Raw genomic sequence first — 15702 nt, forward strand, 5'->3', positions numbered from 1 at the left:
TTTATCACGCATTACCGCAAGTAAACACAGATCTATCACTTTGTCTATCGCTTGGTCAATTTGTTACTCTGCTTGTGAAAAGATTGTAATGATACTAATTTCCGCTAAATACCTGCATTCTCACGATAGACTCGGAGCAAGTAAAAGGTAATTGACGTAAGCGCTTTACGGTCGGTATAATAAGAGTATTACGTCGTTTCTGACACAACTTTTATAAACGTGCTTCTTCGCGCGAAAGAATTTGCAATATCAATTTTTTAAAACTGTTGTTTTATTAACTTTGTTTTATTTAATCATATATCGTAAAGAATAAGAGATAATAAAATAGATAATAGTGTTACGTATATATACAGATATATATGTGCATTATCATTCTTTTTCATTTAATTAATTGGAAAAAGTAGCAGGTGGACGAAATGTTGTATACGCACGATTACTTGTCGAAGCCTTAATAGACACTCCAGTTTAAGAAGGTACCGTGTTTACGTAATTCGTAATTAACCGAGCCGGCGCAAAATACAGATCGCTTATCTCGTTACGCTTGATCATTGACATTACATCGCGCAGTTAGATTGCGTTACACGATGACGTCGCGTTGAACGCTAGTATTATATAGCTGTTATGCAATTGTGAAAATTTCACTTTTCTCGATGCAATATGTCTGGTGCATGCAAGCGACCACGCTTCTCGCGATATTACGTGTATATTACAGAGATTGCAATCATTTTTCGCATCAAACGTTTTCCCATTCTCTTTTTCCCCTCCTTCTTTTCCTCTCCTTCACTCTCCTTCTCTTTCTTTCTTTCTTCATCTCTTTTTTCTCTTCTTTCAACATGGTTCCATCTTCTTCGACTTCGCGTTGCTTCACAAGCTTGCTCAACGATTGAGATGGATCTAGTAACTTTAACACAAGGACGTTCGCACAGTTTCGACAGATCGAATATGGCAAAGAGAAAGAGAAAGAGAGAGAAAGGCCATGAAGCCTCTAAGAGCGAAGAGCGTATCTCTCTCAAGAATTCGCGTGATATTATTATAGACGTCGTACGATTTAGTTGCATTTAGTAGCATTTCCTTTTTAACTGGCACTGAAGGACAAGTAAAATAAAGAAGAAATCAGTACATTGAAAAAATGTGTTAAATGTTTTAATAGACATTTGTTAGAATAGTATAATATTTAAATATTTACTAAATATAAATGTAAACTTACATTTATTTGTACACAGGAATCGATAATTTGATTTAACCATCCTTTTTTATTAAATGAATATTTATTACTATAAGTAAATATTAGTTAATACTGATGAAAAAATGTATTAAAATTTAGTAACTTTTTTAGCGTAGATTTTCTTATTACTTCTTAAAAAAGCTTTGGAGCAAGTTAGTTTGCAAAACTGTTTTTAATGTTTTATCAAATAATTTTAACATTATTATGCAATTACTTCGAGTAACTCTTGTATAATTAGCAATCGAAGTAGTGCATATTAATGGACTGACGTAACATTCGGTACCATCATTTTCTGTTACACGTTTGACTAGATAATTCAGCAACTAATATATGAGGTAACATGCATTTTAATTTACCTTACAAACATACACTGACATAGTTTAAATTAATTAACCACTTCACAGTATGAAAATATCTCGACATCAATTACATAACTATAATTAATTATGTGTTTACATTCGAATTATCATACATAAACCGTATTTCGATACATTGCCAATATACACTGAAAATTAAAAATTATAATTCACGTAACATTTATGTATATCAGTAATCAGTATACAGGATGTTCCTGCCCACTAATTATATAGAGCTATTCCTGATAAGAAAAAATGAGTCGAAAAGTCCTCTATCATTTTGCAATTTTTGCAATATTCTTTTTATTACCTGATGAACAAAATATCTCAAATTGATACATATGACAACTTCACAAGATATTTTTTAAGAGTTTTTTTTAAGAGAAACATCTTTAAAATATTTCATAAAAAACATTGAAAGATATCTTAAAATTGTCATATGCATAGATTTTATCCGTTTATTTGATAATCTTTAAAAATTAATATTTTGTTAACTATTACGAAAATTGCAAAATGATAGAAGACTTTTTGACTCAGTTTTTTATTCAGTAATAGCACTATGTGATTAGTGGGTGATATTTAAGAAACACCCAGTATATTACAGCTTTTCAGTATTAGCAGTGTATTGGAATGTATGTAGTAGTGATGACAGATGACAAAGATTCAAGAAAGATTTCAAAGAAAGTGTAACGTTGCTTTCTTTGCGTTAAATTCGTTCAAACTCGTTCATTAACGCAATAAATGACATATGTACTATAAAAGAAAGGGTGTGGAATACTTGAAAAGATTTTTCTTTTTTTGCAGCGCATTCCTTGGAATGTACCGACGATGAAAGACCGAGCATGATCGGGGAGTGCTTTACCTTCGTAAAACCGGATAACTCGGAATACTCACGAGTGCCTTGCTCCCACTCGTGTTTTTATACTCGTGTGCTCGACCTCTTGACCGGCGGGGGATCATAATGCTAGAGCCGGTTCTGGGAACTTTGTCGATCTGGTGGTTGGTGGTATACGCCAACATTTTGCTGCTGCTGTCGCCGTTGGTGTTACTGATGATCTTCTTCCTCCCGAATTTTCCGATCTTGTTGCTGCGGCGAATCTGTTACATACCGATTGAGTCAATCTGACCAAAATTAAATCGTCGATCGATTTATCGATCGGCGATTTATCATTAGATGTGCGATCGCGGATGCGGCTGTTGCTACATTATCTTTGTCGCGTGGCGCGTAGCTAGAAGTTTATAATATAATGCGTATATAATATATAACTTTAAACACAATGAAAAGCATAGGATAGTAATGAGGAAATTACAGATTTTAATCTATCAGAAACCGTGCATTCTAGTATACGTGGTTTCTAATAGGTTGAAATCTTTATTATTTCTTGTACTGAAAAAAAATTACTAAATCTCAAGATATATATTTTCTTTGAATAGTACTAAGTAAACATTTATTTCATACGATAAAAAAATTATAATTAAATCAAATTAATGGTTTTTGTATTTAATAAATATATATTTACATTTAGTGAATATTTACTTAGAATTATTAAAATAAATATTTATTAAAAATTAGGATTTTTTCAATGTGTTTCTTTTGCCCGTATTTTTTATTACACAATTAAAAAGCACAGGCAATAGGAACGGGTAATAATAATGTAGTCTTATTAGAAACCATGTATACACACAACATTATTTGTTAATATTCGCTGCGCTTTTCATTGCGTTAAGACTTTATAGGTTTAACATTGCGTGCCACTCGAGAATAATCAAAAAGAATCCTCGAGCGAATTTTGGCGGTTTCGATTAAGATTTCAGTTGCTCATGTAGTTTTAAGTATTTATGTGCGCTCTAGAGTGTTAAAATTCATAATAGCGTTGCTAGCAATGCGTTTATATAAGTATGGACCGAGTTGAGAGCTTGGTTTTGCTGTAGCAGTCATCAGATGTATTGACATAGGCAAGTACCACGAAGCGACCAAATGCATCTTCGTCAAACAAAGAATAATGCGAGGCGACACGATTACGCGAAGGACTCGTAGGTAGTGTTTGCGCTTCTACACATACACGCTAATGTTCAAGCGCGTTGACTTACCAAGTTATGCACGATGAATTCCAACGAGACGCTCTTCTTGCTCTACGTGTCATGCGCGAAAACGACCGATGTACGTGGAGTTTTGGATGTAAAAACAGCGCGATGTAAAAAGTCCTGTGGCAATAAGCGTTTAAAACGTTACCAGCGTTTTATCATTCGTTTTTCACAAATTCGTATGACGTATGTTAATAATTATAACGGTAAATACGGGATGCATTTATCAAACGAGAGAAATCAGAAATTATGAAATCTTTTAGTTTGAATACGCACACGCGCGCATATATGTATATTATCTGCTCAAGAGTTTCCTGAGAGAAATTAAATTTTATTCAAATAGGATTTATCAGTAATTATCGCGCTTAAATAATTATTGTAAACAGTATTGTACAAAGCTACGATAATAATATTTCGTATAATAAATTGGCATCACGCGCTGTGCAAAAAGAGATTATTGTGTGTGCATTTTTAAATATTATAATATTATAATATATACCTTTTGTGTCATTTCCGTATGTGTCGCTTTTAAGGACAAGTGCATGTTATAGTAATCATCATAATGGCCTGTAAGTAGAAGGCGAATTGAGAGACCAAGGTGAACTGCTTTGTGCGATGAAATCGATGCATTATTATCGAATTGTTTACGACTGGTAAAAGCGGATTAGAGTACGTGTCGTTTTGTTTTCTGATTGCATACCTCGCAGATAACAGCTGGTAAGAATAAAACTCGGTACGCGTTGATATGTCAGGAATGGTTGACAATAGTCTATATGTATGTATTGAAATATAGTCTTACTTTTTTTATTCGTCCTTACTTGATCATATATATTAGCGAAAGGTGTACAAAAAGGCGCGAAAATTTGACATAAAACTTGACGTAAATAATTATACAAATAACCATATTGAAATATAAAATCAAATTTCTATTTCATTCTTTTTACATAATTCGATGTAGCGGAAGAATCTGGATTAAAGATATCACAATGTATAAAAAATAAAATGTTAATTTTAACTCAACGACTTTGAGTTAAAATTAACATTTTATTTTTTACAGTGCAGATATATCTATTTTATGTTTTACACATTTAAATAAAAGTGTCTGCGATTCGAGTATATTAAATCATCCCGAGCATGTACACGATTTTAAAAGCGGCTTCCTCGAAAACGTGCGTATCGTCCCAGGAATCGTTCCCGCCCGTATGCTGCACTCGATCGCATCGGTGAAGGAGATGTATTGCAAACGGCTGTCCTTCTACAGTTCTACCGGTGATATAGGCTGGTCCGAAGTTGGACATTATAGTAGCGATCGGAGAGTACTTTCGCCGAGAGTCGCTCGTAGTGGGGGAGGCAGGACTTGAACCCTGGAACCCTATGGGCCATATATACTACGGGCCCATGGAGCGCTCTTGCTACTTGTGGTGTCAGCTTCTCGCGGATTCCCCGCCGTACAACAGGAAACGTGCAAGAAACGGAAGCTGGTAAGAGCGACGCGAAGGTGAGTACTTGAGGCGGGTAAAATGTACGCACCGCTCCGTTTTAACCATAATTCCGATAGGACCGAGGACGAGATAACTCGACAAGGTGAACGTGATATAGTGAGACCTGTTGGAAATAGGAAGTGATACGTGTAAATGACATCGTGGAGCTGCGAATGCTGATGAGGTGAATCACCACCGGTGCAATGCCATGTGTCTTCGTGATTTTATTTGTTCGCTGACAGGCTCGCCTTGTGAAATGCTGTCTGACAGGCTTTAGTAATATACCTTTCAACCCTTTCTGCCTGGCGTCTGTTTCCTGTTGATTATACTTAGAGAGAGTATTCTTGGTATATTATTGGTCCAAAATGTGCTTTTAATATAATAGAAAACAAATCTGCATGGATGTAAAATATTTTTTTTTTTTTTTTAATAGACAAAGGTATTCGTAATCTCGATTCTTATTTTAAGACCATCTTATGCAATGTCTTAAGATGTTATAGTAATACGACTATCTGGCTGGCTCTCATAGTTAATAATTCTTATATTTAAGACTATCTGAAGATGTCATGAATCAATTAGAAGACCGTATTAACATTTTAAGACATTATTTAAGACGGTCTTGCAATAATAATGGAGATATGAATACCGTATGACTTATGATTGATACATAAGACAGCTTAAATGAGAATCGACTATGAATATCGGTTAAAGATACTGAAAGTTCGATGTGCCGGTTTTTTATTGCAATTTTTTGTATATAAATAATAACTCTTTATATTTTTCATTAAAAATGATCTATGTTGTCGGTAACAAATGAAATACAACGTATTGAGATTAAATCAATAAATACATTGTTGGAGCCGCTTCGCGGCTTTGTAACGTTCCGCCAGTTCTATCGCTCTGGGAGCTTGAACTTCAAACACGATAGGAATTCAAATACGATAATTCAATCTCGGGTACACGCCTATGAGCACAGCCGGGGTAACATTCCGTGCACGTGGCTTTCGGATCGTTTGTATGCAGCGTTTTGCGCGCTCACACGCGAGGCACTTGCGCCACCGGTATCGGTTACTTTTTCAGAAACAATAATGGTGTCAGTTACTTCCATAGAAACACTCCCATCTTCTCTCGGCATTGTTCGCCATTTCGAATACTTTCGATCATTTCCTTATTAGAAAGTATACGATAGTCGTATAAAATATATTTATTATTGAATCTCTTATACGTAAATCCTTATTATGACAAAAAATTAAGGAGGATGTTAGAAAAAGGTCAATTTCTCTACCTAAAAAGGTGTAGTTGTTCAAATTTTAATAATCTTACATAATTTTCGAGAAGTTTCTCAAACGATATTTTTTAATTACTTATCGTATCTTCAAGAGGTCAAAATCTACATTATCCTTTCAAATTTACACCTTTTAGGGCATGGCCTCCTTTTAATACCCTTCTTTACTAATAAATAACTAAAGGACTAATGGGAAAGTACTTTTTCTAGATGAAGCTGCTGATCTTGTGCTTATTAACTACCGTCGCGTTTGCCATGCCTGGGCCAGGACTCCTCAAAATCCCGAGGGTGTATAATGCTGTGATTACGAGCAATCAGAATCTATCGCCATCGCGAGCGTTCCCTGTGATACAACCGGTCATCCATCGAACCGCCATCGGCTACGTGCCGCCATTCTATTACACGCAGATAGCACCTCACTTTGTCGGGCCGGAAGTGGTGCATTATCCGTTGCTCGCCAATGGTAAAGCGGCCAGGAACGATCAAGCGCAGGCCTCCTCCTCAACGTCGCATCTAGTCGAGTCGACGAGCTTCGGTGTTGCGAAGGAACGTGAGGATACGGCTATCACCGATCGTGCGAAGGAAAACGATCGAAAAAATGGCGATACGAAGAACTCCGCGAAGAAGAAAGAGCAGGAGCCATGGAGCTTTTACCCGAACTATCGTTCCTTTTACTACGAGCCGTATGTCTATACGTACAACGGTTTCAATCCACATCTCGTACCTGGCACTTACTACATCGATTACCGACCTTACGAGTCTGTAGAATCAATCCCATCTACCACGCCGAGGAACGTCGATTCCGATCACCTATTACCAAGCTTCCACGACGAGAAGAGAACCCATACGAAAAACGTCAGAGAAAAAATACCAGATGTACCACCACCACCTCTTCCGACTTCCATACCGAAGAGATCTTGAGCCTTGCAAAATAAAACTATATGTATATGATATTTCAAACTGAATCGTGACAAATAAGTGAAGACGAAAGCTTCGCGAATTTTTTAAACGAACGTTGCAAGTGTCAATAGGATATGTCGATGAAATATATCAAAATTTCTTGTTACCTTCTTTTATTTCTTTAATCTTTTTAAGAAGGTGTAAACCTTTATTGTTACACATTTTGAGGAATAATCAATGCTTGGAGCGTTGGCACAGCTGTGCAATCAATCGGCATTTAGTATATTGATCGCGCCATTACATTGAATTGTGAAATTGTTGAGTACATAATCTCCAATCTACGTGCAGATATTCGACAAGTTGATGAATTCTATCTATACAATAATGCTACGTTCTACGCTAATATTGAATCAAACGAACAATAAGTACTCAGAATGTTTTAATCATTTGCGCAGGTATCTTTTATGGAAAAAATTTGTAAGTTTTTGTGATGTATCTTACGTATGTATTAGCTTTAGCTTGTTTATTAAGGTTACTTGCTTAATACGAAGAGTAAGACTAAACAAACGATGTCACAGCATATCGATATATTTATAAAAATATTACTTAATTCTTTGTATTAAAAATTTTTTATACTTGTGCGACATGTGTTACTTAGCTCACCTAATTTTACTCATATCTTGATTAATCTACGTTGTCGCAAACCTCACCAATTTTATTGATGCCCCAGACCTTTATTATGTAGGAAAAGCCTTCGTTCTCGTAACCTTGCAGCTTGAGCTTCGCGTATTCGTACCCACGTCCTCCGGAATCCAACGCGACAACCGCTCTAGTTTCGTTATATCGCAACGCTTCTACGCAAGTGATACAGACAGGGCCCTGAATGACTACCTCAAACAGAGCGTCAAGGTTCGAAGGGCCCGTTAATCCGAGAAGCAAATTGTGTTGATACACGATTTTTCCTTCGCACTTTCCCCATCGTAGGCTGCCTTCGGTGTTATCCTAGAAAATAAAATAGATAATCTGTAATACATCATGCATAATGTAATACTCTCTAAATTCTTTGGAGTGAAATTTCTATTCTCGTAGCAAAAAACTTCACAATTACGTTACAATAAGCTTACAAGCAAATTGTGGTGTCACTATGAGACTGTCGAAAGGTCACAGTGATACCACATTATTATCTTAATTTGTATATGTAGCAGTTTTATAGTGCGATATATAATAATTTTTTATAACCGCTTTGTAATCATGTCGTTGCGATGTTACCTGTGACAAAGCGAACATTCGCACATCATCATGACATTTTTGAAATATTCTTTACTGGGAGGATAAAAAGCGAATAATAGAGTCAATCTTGATAAAGAGTAGTTCAACTTTTAATCTTCAAGCGTGAAATTTCACTTTTCAGAGTGAGACACATTCTAAAAGTTTTACAGAGTACATTTTGTATTAAGGCTACGTACGAAAAAAAAATAAACTTTCTAAATTCCTTGGAGTGGAATCTCGTTCTAAAGAGCAAAAATTGAGTCAATCTTGGAAAAGAGTGGCTCAAGAGTGAGATTTCGCTCTTCAAAGTGACAATTCACTCTGAAAGTTTTGGAGTACGAAAATTGAAACGATAGAAATTCGTGAAAGAGAAATCAAAGTAATATTTATTATATAATATTAATGCACACCTTATCTGTCGAATTGTGAGGGCAGTCCTCGTTACTCTCATTGTAATGTGCGTGCCTGGAACGCGTTTTTGGCGCGAAAGTACCATTATTCGTACATGGCGTGGGCGTGACGGGAAAATCCAATGCGTTTCTTTCGCTGTTAGCGCTGCTTCTCGTTTGAGACAAGTTCGTGTCAGATTTGAAGCCGGGATCGATTTCCGAGACGAAGTTTCGTCGACTGTCCAGTTCGTTCGGTATTCTATTGTATCGCGATTCGTTGCTATATATTGGATCTATCATTGTGGATGGATGAAGAAAAGTAGTCGTGCTGTCCCTCGCTGTCGAATTTCTACTAGGATATGCACGTCCGAGATTGAACAGGGTAGCGTTGCTTGTGTACAGATGTTGCGACACATTGTTGTACTTTAATCGCGGAGTGGTGATTGTTCGATTAGCGTATAGCGCGTTTATTTCACGCTGCCGGGCGTAATATCTGTCCATGACAGCTTTTCGCTGCGCGTAATAATCACTGTCGTTTCTTCGCGAAGAATAGTCAACAACAAGCCTCCTTCTCATTCTGTTCGCTTCGCTTAAAGGTTTCGCCAAATTCTTTGTATACCTGTTGAGTTCGTCTAATGAGTGTGTTCTGTATAGCGGAAGTCTATAGAGCGTTTTTTCCGTGACATTTCCTTCATTTACATTTTCCGATACAATACTTGTATTGCCACAGTGATCATCGCTTCTTTGCGGAGAATTGTCAGCAGCGAAGCTTCTTCTCGTTCTGTTCGCTTCATTTAAAGGTTTCGCCAAATTCTTTGTATACCTGTTGAGTTCGTCTAATGAATGTGTTCTGTATAGCGGAAGCCTATAGAGCGTTTTTTTCGTGAAATTTCCTTTACTTACGTTTTCTGATACAATACTTGCATCGCTTCCTTGCGAAGAATGATCAGCAGCGAAGCTTCTTCTCGTTCTGTTCGCTTCGCTTAAAGGTTTCGCCAAATTCTTTGGATATCTGTTGAGTTTGCCAATTGTATGTATTCTGTATAGCGGAAGTCTATAGAGCGTTTTTTTCGTGACATTTCCTTCATTTACATTTTCCGATACAATACTTGCATGGCCACTGTGATCATCGCTTCTTTGCGGAGAATTGTCAGCAGCGAAGCTTCTTCTCGTTCTGTTCGCTTCGCTTAAAGATTTCGCAAAATTTTTTGCATATCTGTTGAGTTCGTCAATTGAATGTGTTCTGTATAACGGAAGTCTATAGAGTGTTTTTTTCGTTAAATTTCCTTTACTTACGTTTTCTGATACTTTACTCGCATCATCGTTACGATTAATCACTGTACGATCATCTGCACTCGATGAATGTAATTCCGAAAATGTAGAGTCCCTTTTGTATCTATTCGCATGTCCTGTATTTTTCCTTAATACGAAATGTTCGTATTTCTCTGGATGCACGACGTAACGTAACGATTCCTCGTCTGAGAGGAAATTGTCTTTCTCGGATATCGCTTCGTTAATAGGTTCGAAGTTAAATTTATTGTGTGCATTTTTACAGTTGCCGTTGGTACAACCAGCCGCTGCTGCGCTACGCGTGAGATCATCGTCAGAATATTTATGCATCACTTTTATAATCACCGATCCAATTCTGGACTGTTGATACGGAGTTCTTGCCGTGGTCCTTTTTCGTGGTTTTCGTAGTTTTACGGATTCCGAAAATGACACACTCGCGAGAAGAACAAGCACCGCGATTGCCCATAACGTTCCATGGCGGACAATCATTTTTGTAACGTCGATATTGACGAGCGCGTTCCGAGGATATCGATGTACTGATGGACTCGAAGACTTCTCGTCATCTTTGATCCCATTTTATCTCGGATTCTCGGGGTAAGTGACCTCGACGTTTTTTTCGTTGTAACAACGATCGGTTTATCGACGTTAAGTTACTCCGTCGCTATCCTGTTCTTTGTGAGGCGATATCAAATCTGTCGAATTCTGTCGATTTAATAAATAGCTTTTCTGATATATGAAAAATTAATAAATGTTTGTTAATAAATTTACAATAGAGATGTTTATTTACAGTAGAGATATCTATTGATATTCAATATTATCGATTATTCGAGACGTTTCTAGAGTCGATATAAAATATCGAATATAGAAAAAAGTATGCAGAAGTGCAATATTAAATATATAAGTATTTTTAAATTATTTATAAATTAAACATTTTTTAATAAAATCAATCAGATCTATAATAGACTTAGTTTATACCATTTTATTGAAATGGATCTGGTTATGGTGCATGGTGTAAGAACTAATATGGATCTGACAGATTTAGAAAGAAGTACGTCAATAGAAGCAGTCAAAAGAAATAGAAATATCAATCACGTAAATAAATATTAATTATAATATAATATTAAAAATTTTGATAATATTTTTTCAGTAGAGAATGTTAAGTTTTAATTGTTTTTCAACTAAAATGAAAAAGTTTCGAGATGTACAAATTACATATTAAGCCTTAGGCTATGTTTAGATTTTTATCCGAATGCCAGGAGCGCTCAAGTACAGTCTGAACACACCCTTAAAGAGCTACTTAAGCGAAATCGCGAATACCTACCGTCTATATTAGGGAACCATCAGGAACGTAAAAAAATATTCTTTTTGACAAGGAAATAGTCAAAACTTAGTATTCTTCTTTTCTTTTCGTTATTATAAATATTAATCAGCGAGATTTTATTTAATATATTAATGATTTATTCGATATTGATATAAATAACGGATATATTTATAATTGATATATTTTTTTTTAATATCAATATCTCTGTTTTGTAAATAATTTCAAGCAATTTTAAATGGTAATTTGAAATAGGGAGAAGATAAATAAAATAAAACCTATCAAAGATCTTAATTTTTATTACAAATATCGAACGCTATTCTTACGTACGAATGTAACAAAAATGTATTATTTTTCTCTTTTAATAAAAATTCGGCCAAAAGAACTTTTTAACATATCTCAGTATAGTAAAGTAACATTTAAAAAGCGAACGTTTATCGTACAAAACAATAATATTTATCGTAATCTTTTCACGTTTATATCTACATATGCTATGTTGTGCACGTACAAGTATTTTAAGAAGGATTATTTTATATCGCTTCCACAGTAATGGAATCGTTATCTGTATTTTCTGGATTTTTTGTTTCTGTATCCGGATCGACTTTCATATCTAACTTTTCGATGCCGTCATAATCGTCTTCGTCGAAAGACTGTTCTGTCGATGTTGGCGGAAGTACCGAAGGAATTTCTGGACGAGATGGTGTAAGCACAGGATAAACCTGGAAGAATATACGAGTTATTATTCATTCGTAAATGTAAATTACAGTATACAAATCGAGTGATCTTTTTGAGTAAAAGTTCATTGAAACGACATAATTACAGGATTTAATGGAATTCGGATATCGTAAATTGGTGTTCCATAATAAATATTATAATCAGGAAAGTGAGAAATCTCTGGTCTGCCGCTAACATGAAGAGCGTTCGGTATGCCTCCCGTGTTGGAATAAATCTAAACAGGCGTATAATGTTACACATGATGTCCAAGCGTTAGCTGTGAAATATTTTATGTCTGTAATACATTGTAAATGTAATAGGGAGAATGCGTATTTTGAAACGCTGCAAGATATGGCTGCTGTCCGATTCCAGGCGTGGAATATAAATAATTAGTGCCGACTAAAGTTGACCATAATGGTTTCGATACTGCTGTTCCAACTACTATCGCGAGGAAAATTACGAACGATGATAAACCCTGCGAAAAAAAAAATATGGTTGAGAAACACCGAAATCCGTCGTTCACATAGTAATTTAAATTTTATATTTAAATAGATAGATGTGAAGAACAAACGTTAAAATATAGAATTAGTAGTTCTTCTATATTTTTATATATATATATATATTTATATATTTATCGTTTTTTTAACTAGCGATATTATCAGGGTATATATGTTTGCTTATTATTTCTCAAAAGCGTATACGAGGAACATACGTAATAACTCGAAATGAGATTTGCCCATCGAATTTCGTGTGCTGCATGTAAATGATGCGAGCAAACAAGAAATGAAATTACTTTCCACGAAAACATCACGACGTCAGCGCGGTACGTATAACAATAATATTCTATTAATATATTTCGTTACTTTGATCTATTTGTCTCTTTCTACATTACCTGTACAATAAAAATAGAATAATTTTTACGACTTTATGTAAATAATAACAATTAGTTAAGAAATCTTTTATCTCCTGTAAAAAAAATAAAAATAAAGAAATCTTTTATCCTTGTAAAATAAATTTTAAATTAAGCAGAAGTACGACAAACGACTAACAAACTTAACAAGTATCACTTTAGAATGAACAAATAGGAAGAAGTTCCGTCTCATTTTAATGTCAAATTGGCGTCGTTAGATCGACATATGCAAATAATCGAACAGCGTAACAATAGCAACAGTTCCACAGTAATGAATCAGCGGCAGACTCACCCGCATCTCTTGTTTCCACTGATTGCCGATATAGCCTCAGATCGTATCCGAACTAACTTGAATTTCAGCCCTACCTGCGATTTATATATTCTCGGCCTGGAGAGCAAAGCCCCACCCCGTCGAACATCATCTGCGGCTTTTTTTTTTTGCTCCTACAAACGTTTACTCGTTGTGTCGTCTCCTCTCCCGATCGCTCGGAGCAGCACACGCAAAATACGACGTACTATCCTTTCTTGTTCCTTTTTTTAACGCGGAACTCGTAGCGTAATTCACAGACAGCCGGCGAGAAGCGGCCTCGATATCAGTTTCAGTATCGATACTTCAGGTATGATCGAAACCATGAGGCATTCTTTTAACGGTTAAACTGTATCGCCGACGTTTGCTGATATCCTTGATCGTAAGCTTATGAACTTGTTATTATTTTTCTGGTTCTCTTAACGATTAATATATTATATATATATATGCGATGCAGTGTAGGAGAGATTCCTAAAGGTATTCTCTGTCTTCGCCTTTCGATTCCCGATTTTTATTTTTCGAGGAGGAGCGCTTCAAAGGATTACGATCAAGGCGTTGTGTAGTTGCATTTAGAATCGGAGATCTAAAAAGATTCGCTTCGCGATTATCCTACGTGCTCCTATTGGGAACTTCTATGTGTACGATCGCAAAACTCGTAAAATTCCGAGAGAATGGATCGCGCGAGATTGTAGCGTTCAATAAAGTCCGCCGCGTATTGATCGCTGTGCAACCCTAAACGTCCTTCCTGCATGATTTGCGAAGGACGACGAAGGGGAAGTTGATGTGCGCGAATAGAGTACCGCATAGCGTGAGCGTTCCATAGAGTGAGGTGGGTTTAAACGTTGAGAAGCACGCGTTGCGTGAACCGGTTATGCTCTTGTGCTTAGGTCATGAATAAGAGGCGTGGTCGGACCGAGTGTCCGTCTTACGGACGAAGTCGGATTTGAATTTCTAATGTTTCGTGCTCTATGCAGCGTCCTTTTTATTGGCCTCGTGCCACGCTGTCGATCCGACAGTTATTAGCACCGTGGCGTGACGTTCGAGCTGCGTGGGTGTATCGACGGTCACCTTGATGATTGACAATTTGGCGGCTGAGATTTAGCGACGTTATAATTCGACATTTATACCAACCTTCGTTGATCAGATAAGTGTATAATGCTCTGCTAAATGACGCAAAGGTGCATAATTTCGTCGATGAGGGTACGGCTGTCTCGATGAGGATCGCTGATAACGTCCTGCGGAGCACTAGATGAGAATTTCGTAGTGATGCAATCTAACTGATGGTAAATCGTTGATCAGAAAAATGGATATTATAAATAAATGCGCGATAAACTAATCGAGTATTTCTTCTTTTTCTTCTTTGATGTATTATACGTGACATGAGTTATCTCCATGATATATCTATGAATATTTTTTATCTGTTATGAAAAATTGTGTTTTCGATATTTTCGGGAACGTATATCTATTTTCTTTTTAATAAATCTAATCGATAATTTTTGTAAACGTTTAAAAAATGGTTAACCCTCAACGATAATTCATGTGTCACGAATGTCAGATTATACCGTAACTGTAATGATTATTATGAACAATTATGACATGTGAAGTTATATCGTAAAACTAACCAGATCCTCATCATGGGAAGAAGACGAGATAACGCCGTGTAATGCTATTCAGAAGAATCAGCTAGCCAATCAAATTTTGGTCTTAAATTTTAGTCTTACTGCACATCCCTCAAATTGTCACACAACAGCAATCAGCTAGCCAATCAAATTGTGGTCTTAAATTTGGTCCTACTGTGCATCCCTCGAGTGGTCTCACCTCTTCCATCATAATCCTCGCGTTGTTGATCGAATTCGAAAAAACTTGAGTTTCACAGGATAGACTGGCGAAAGAAGAGTGTGGACCAGTTTGAACCAAGAGCGCCCTTTCCACAATCGATAGGGGAGTCTCGTGAGAGCTCGTCCGTGCTCGTGGAACTTCGCACGTTTCCTAATCAATCCGCATAGGATTGCGCGAATTCGCGTTTATCAACAAGTGAGCTTCGTGCACTTACATTATCAGACAGCTTGGTTGCTCTGATTTATCAATTTTGGTTTAATACTGGTATGCCAGTCTCGTCGTTTGATCTGGAGGTCGTGTAATTTCAGTGTTGGTTATATACGATCGTGTTGAT

General features: G+C 36.3%; 3 protein-coding genes across 3 annotated transcripts; 1 reads left to right on the forward strand and 2 right to left on the reverse strand.

The window, feature by feature from the left end:
- Positions 1 to 5294: 5294 nt before the first annotated feature.
- On the forward strand, positions 5295 to 7353 carry LOC108779836 (uncharacterized). The gene is made up of 2 exons (XM_018547344.1): positions 5295 to 5331; positions 6643 to 7353. The coding sequence occupies exon 2, from the start codon at positions 6643 to 6645 to the stop codon at positions 7351 to 7353; it is 711 nt and encodes a 236-aa protein (XP_018402846.1). The 5' UTR covers positions 5295 to 5331.
- A 70-nt stretch (positions 7354 to 7423) lies between these two features.
- LOC108779837 (uncharacterized) lies at positions 7424 to 10769 on the reverse strand. The gene is made up of 2 exons (XM_018547345.1): positions 9012 to 10769; positions 7424 to 8334 (listed from the first exon to the last, which is right to left on the reverse strand). Exons 1-2 carry the CDS (start codon positions 10767 to 10769, stop codon positions 8017 to 8019), a joined length of 2076 nt encoding a protein of 691 aa, XP_018402847.1. The 3' UTR covers positions 7424 to 8016.
- A 1334-nt stretch (positions 10770 to 12103) lies between these two features.
- LOC108779892 (uncharacterized) lies at positions 12104 to 13561 on the reverse strand. The gene is made up of 4 exons (XM_018547424.1): positions 13515 to 13561; positions 12617 to 12787; positions 12419 to 12547; positions 12104 to 12317 (listed from the first exon to the last, which is right to left on the reverse strand). Exons 1-4 carry the CDS (start codon positions 13518 to 13520, stop codon positions 12129 to 12131), a joined length of 495 nt encoding a protein of 164 aa, XP_018402926.1. The 5' UTR covers positions 13521 to 13561; the 3' UTR covers positions 12104 to 12128.
- Between the last annotated feature and the right edge of the window lie 2141 nt (positions 13562 to 15702).

The sequence above is a fragment of the Cyphomyrmex costatus genome, unplaced genomic scaffold (assembly GCF_001594065.2).
Source record: "Cyphomyrmex costatus isolate MS0001 unplaced genomic scaffold, Ccosl1.0 scaffold639, whole genome shotgun sequence".
Lineage (NCBI taxonomy): Eukaryota > Metazoa > Arthropoda > Insecta > Hymenoptera > Formicidae > Cyphomyrmex > Cyphomyrmex costatus.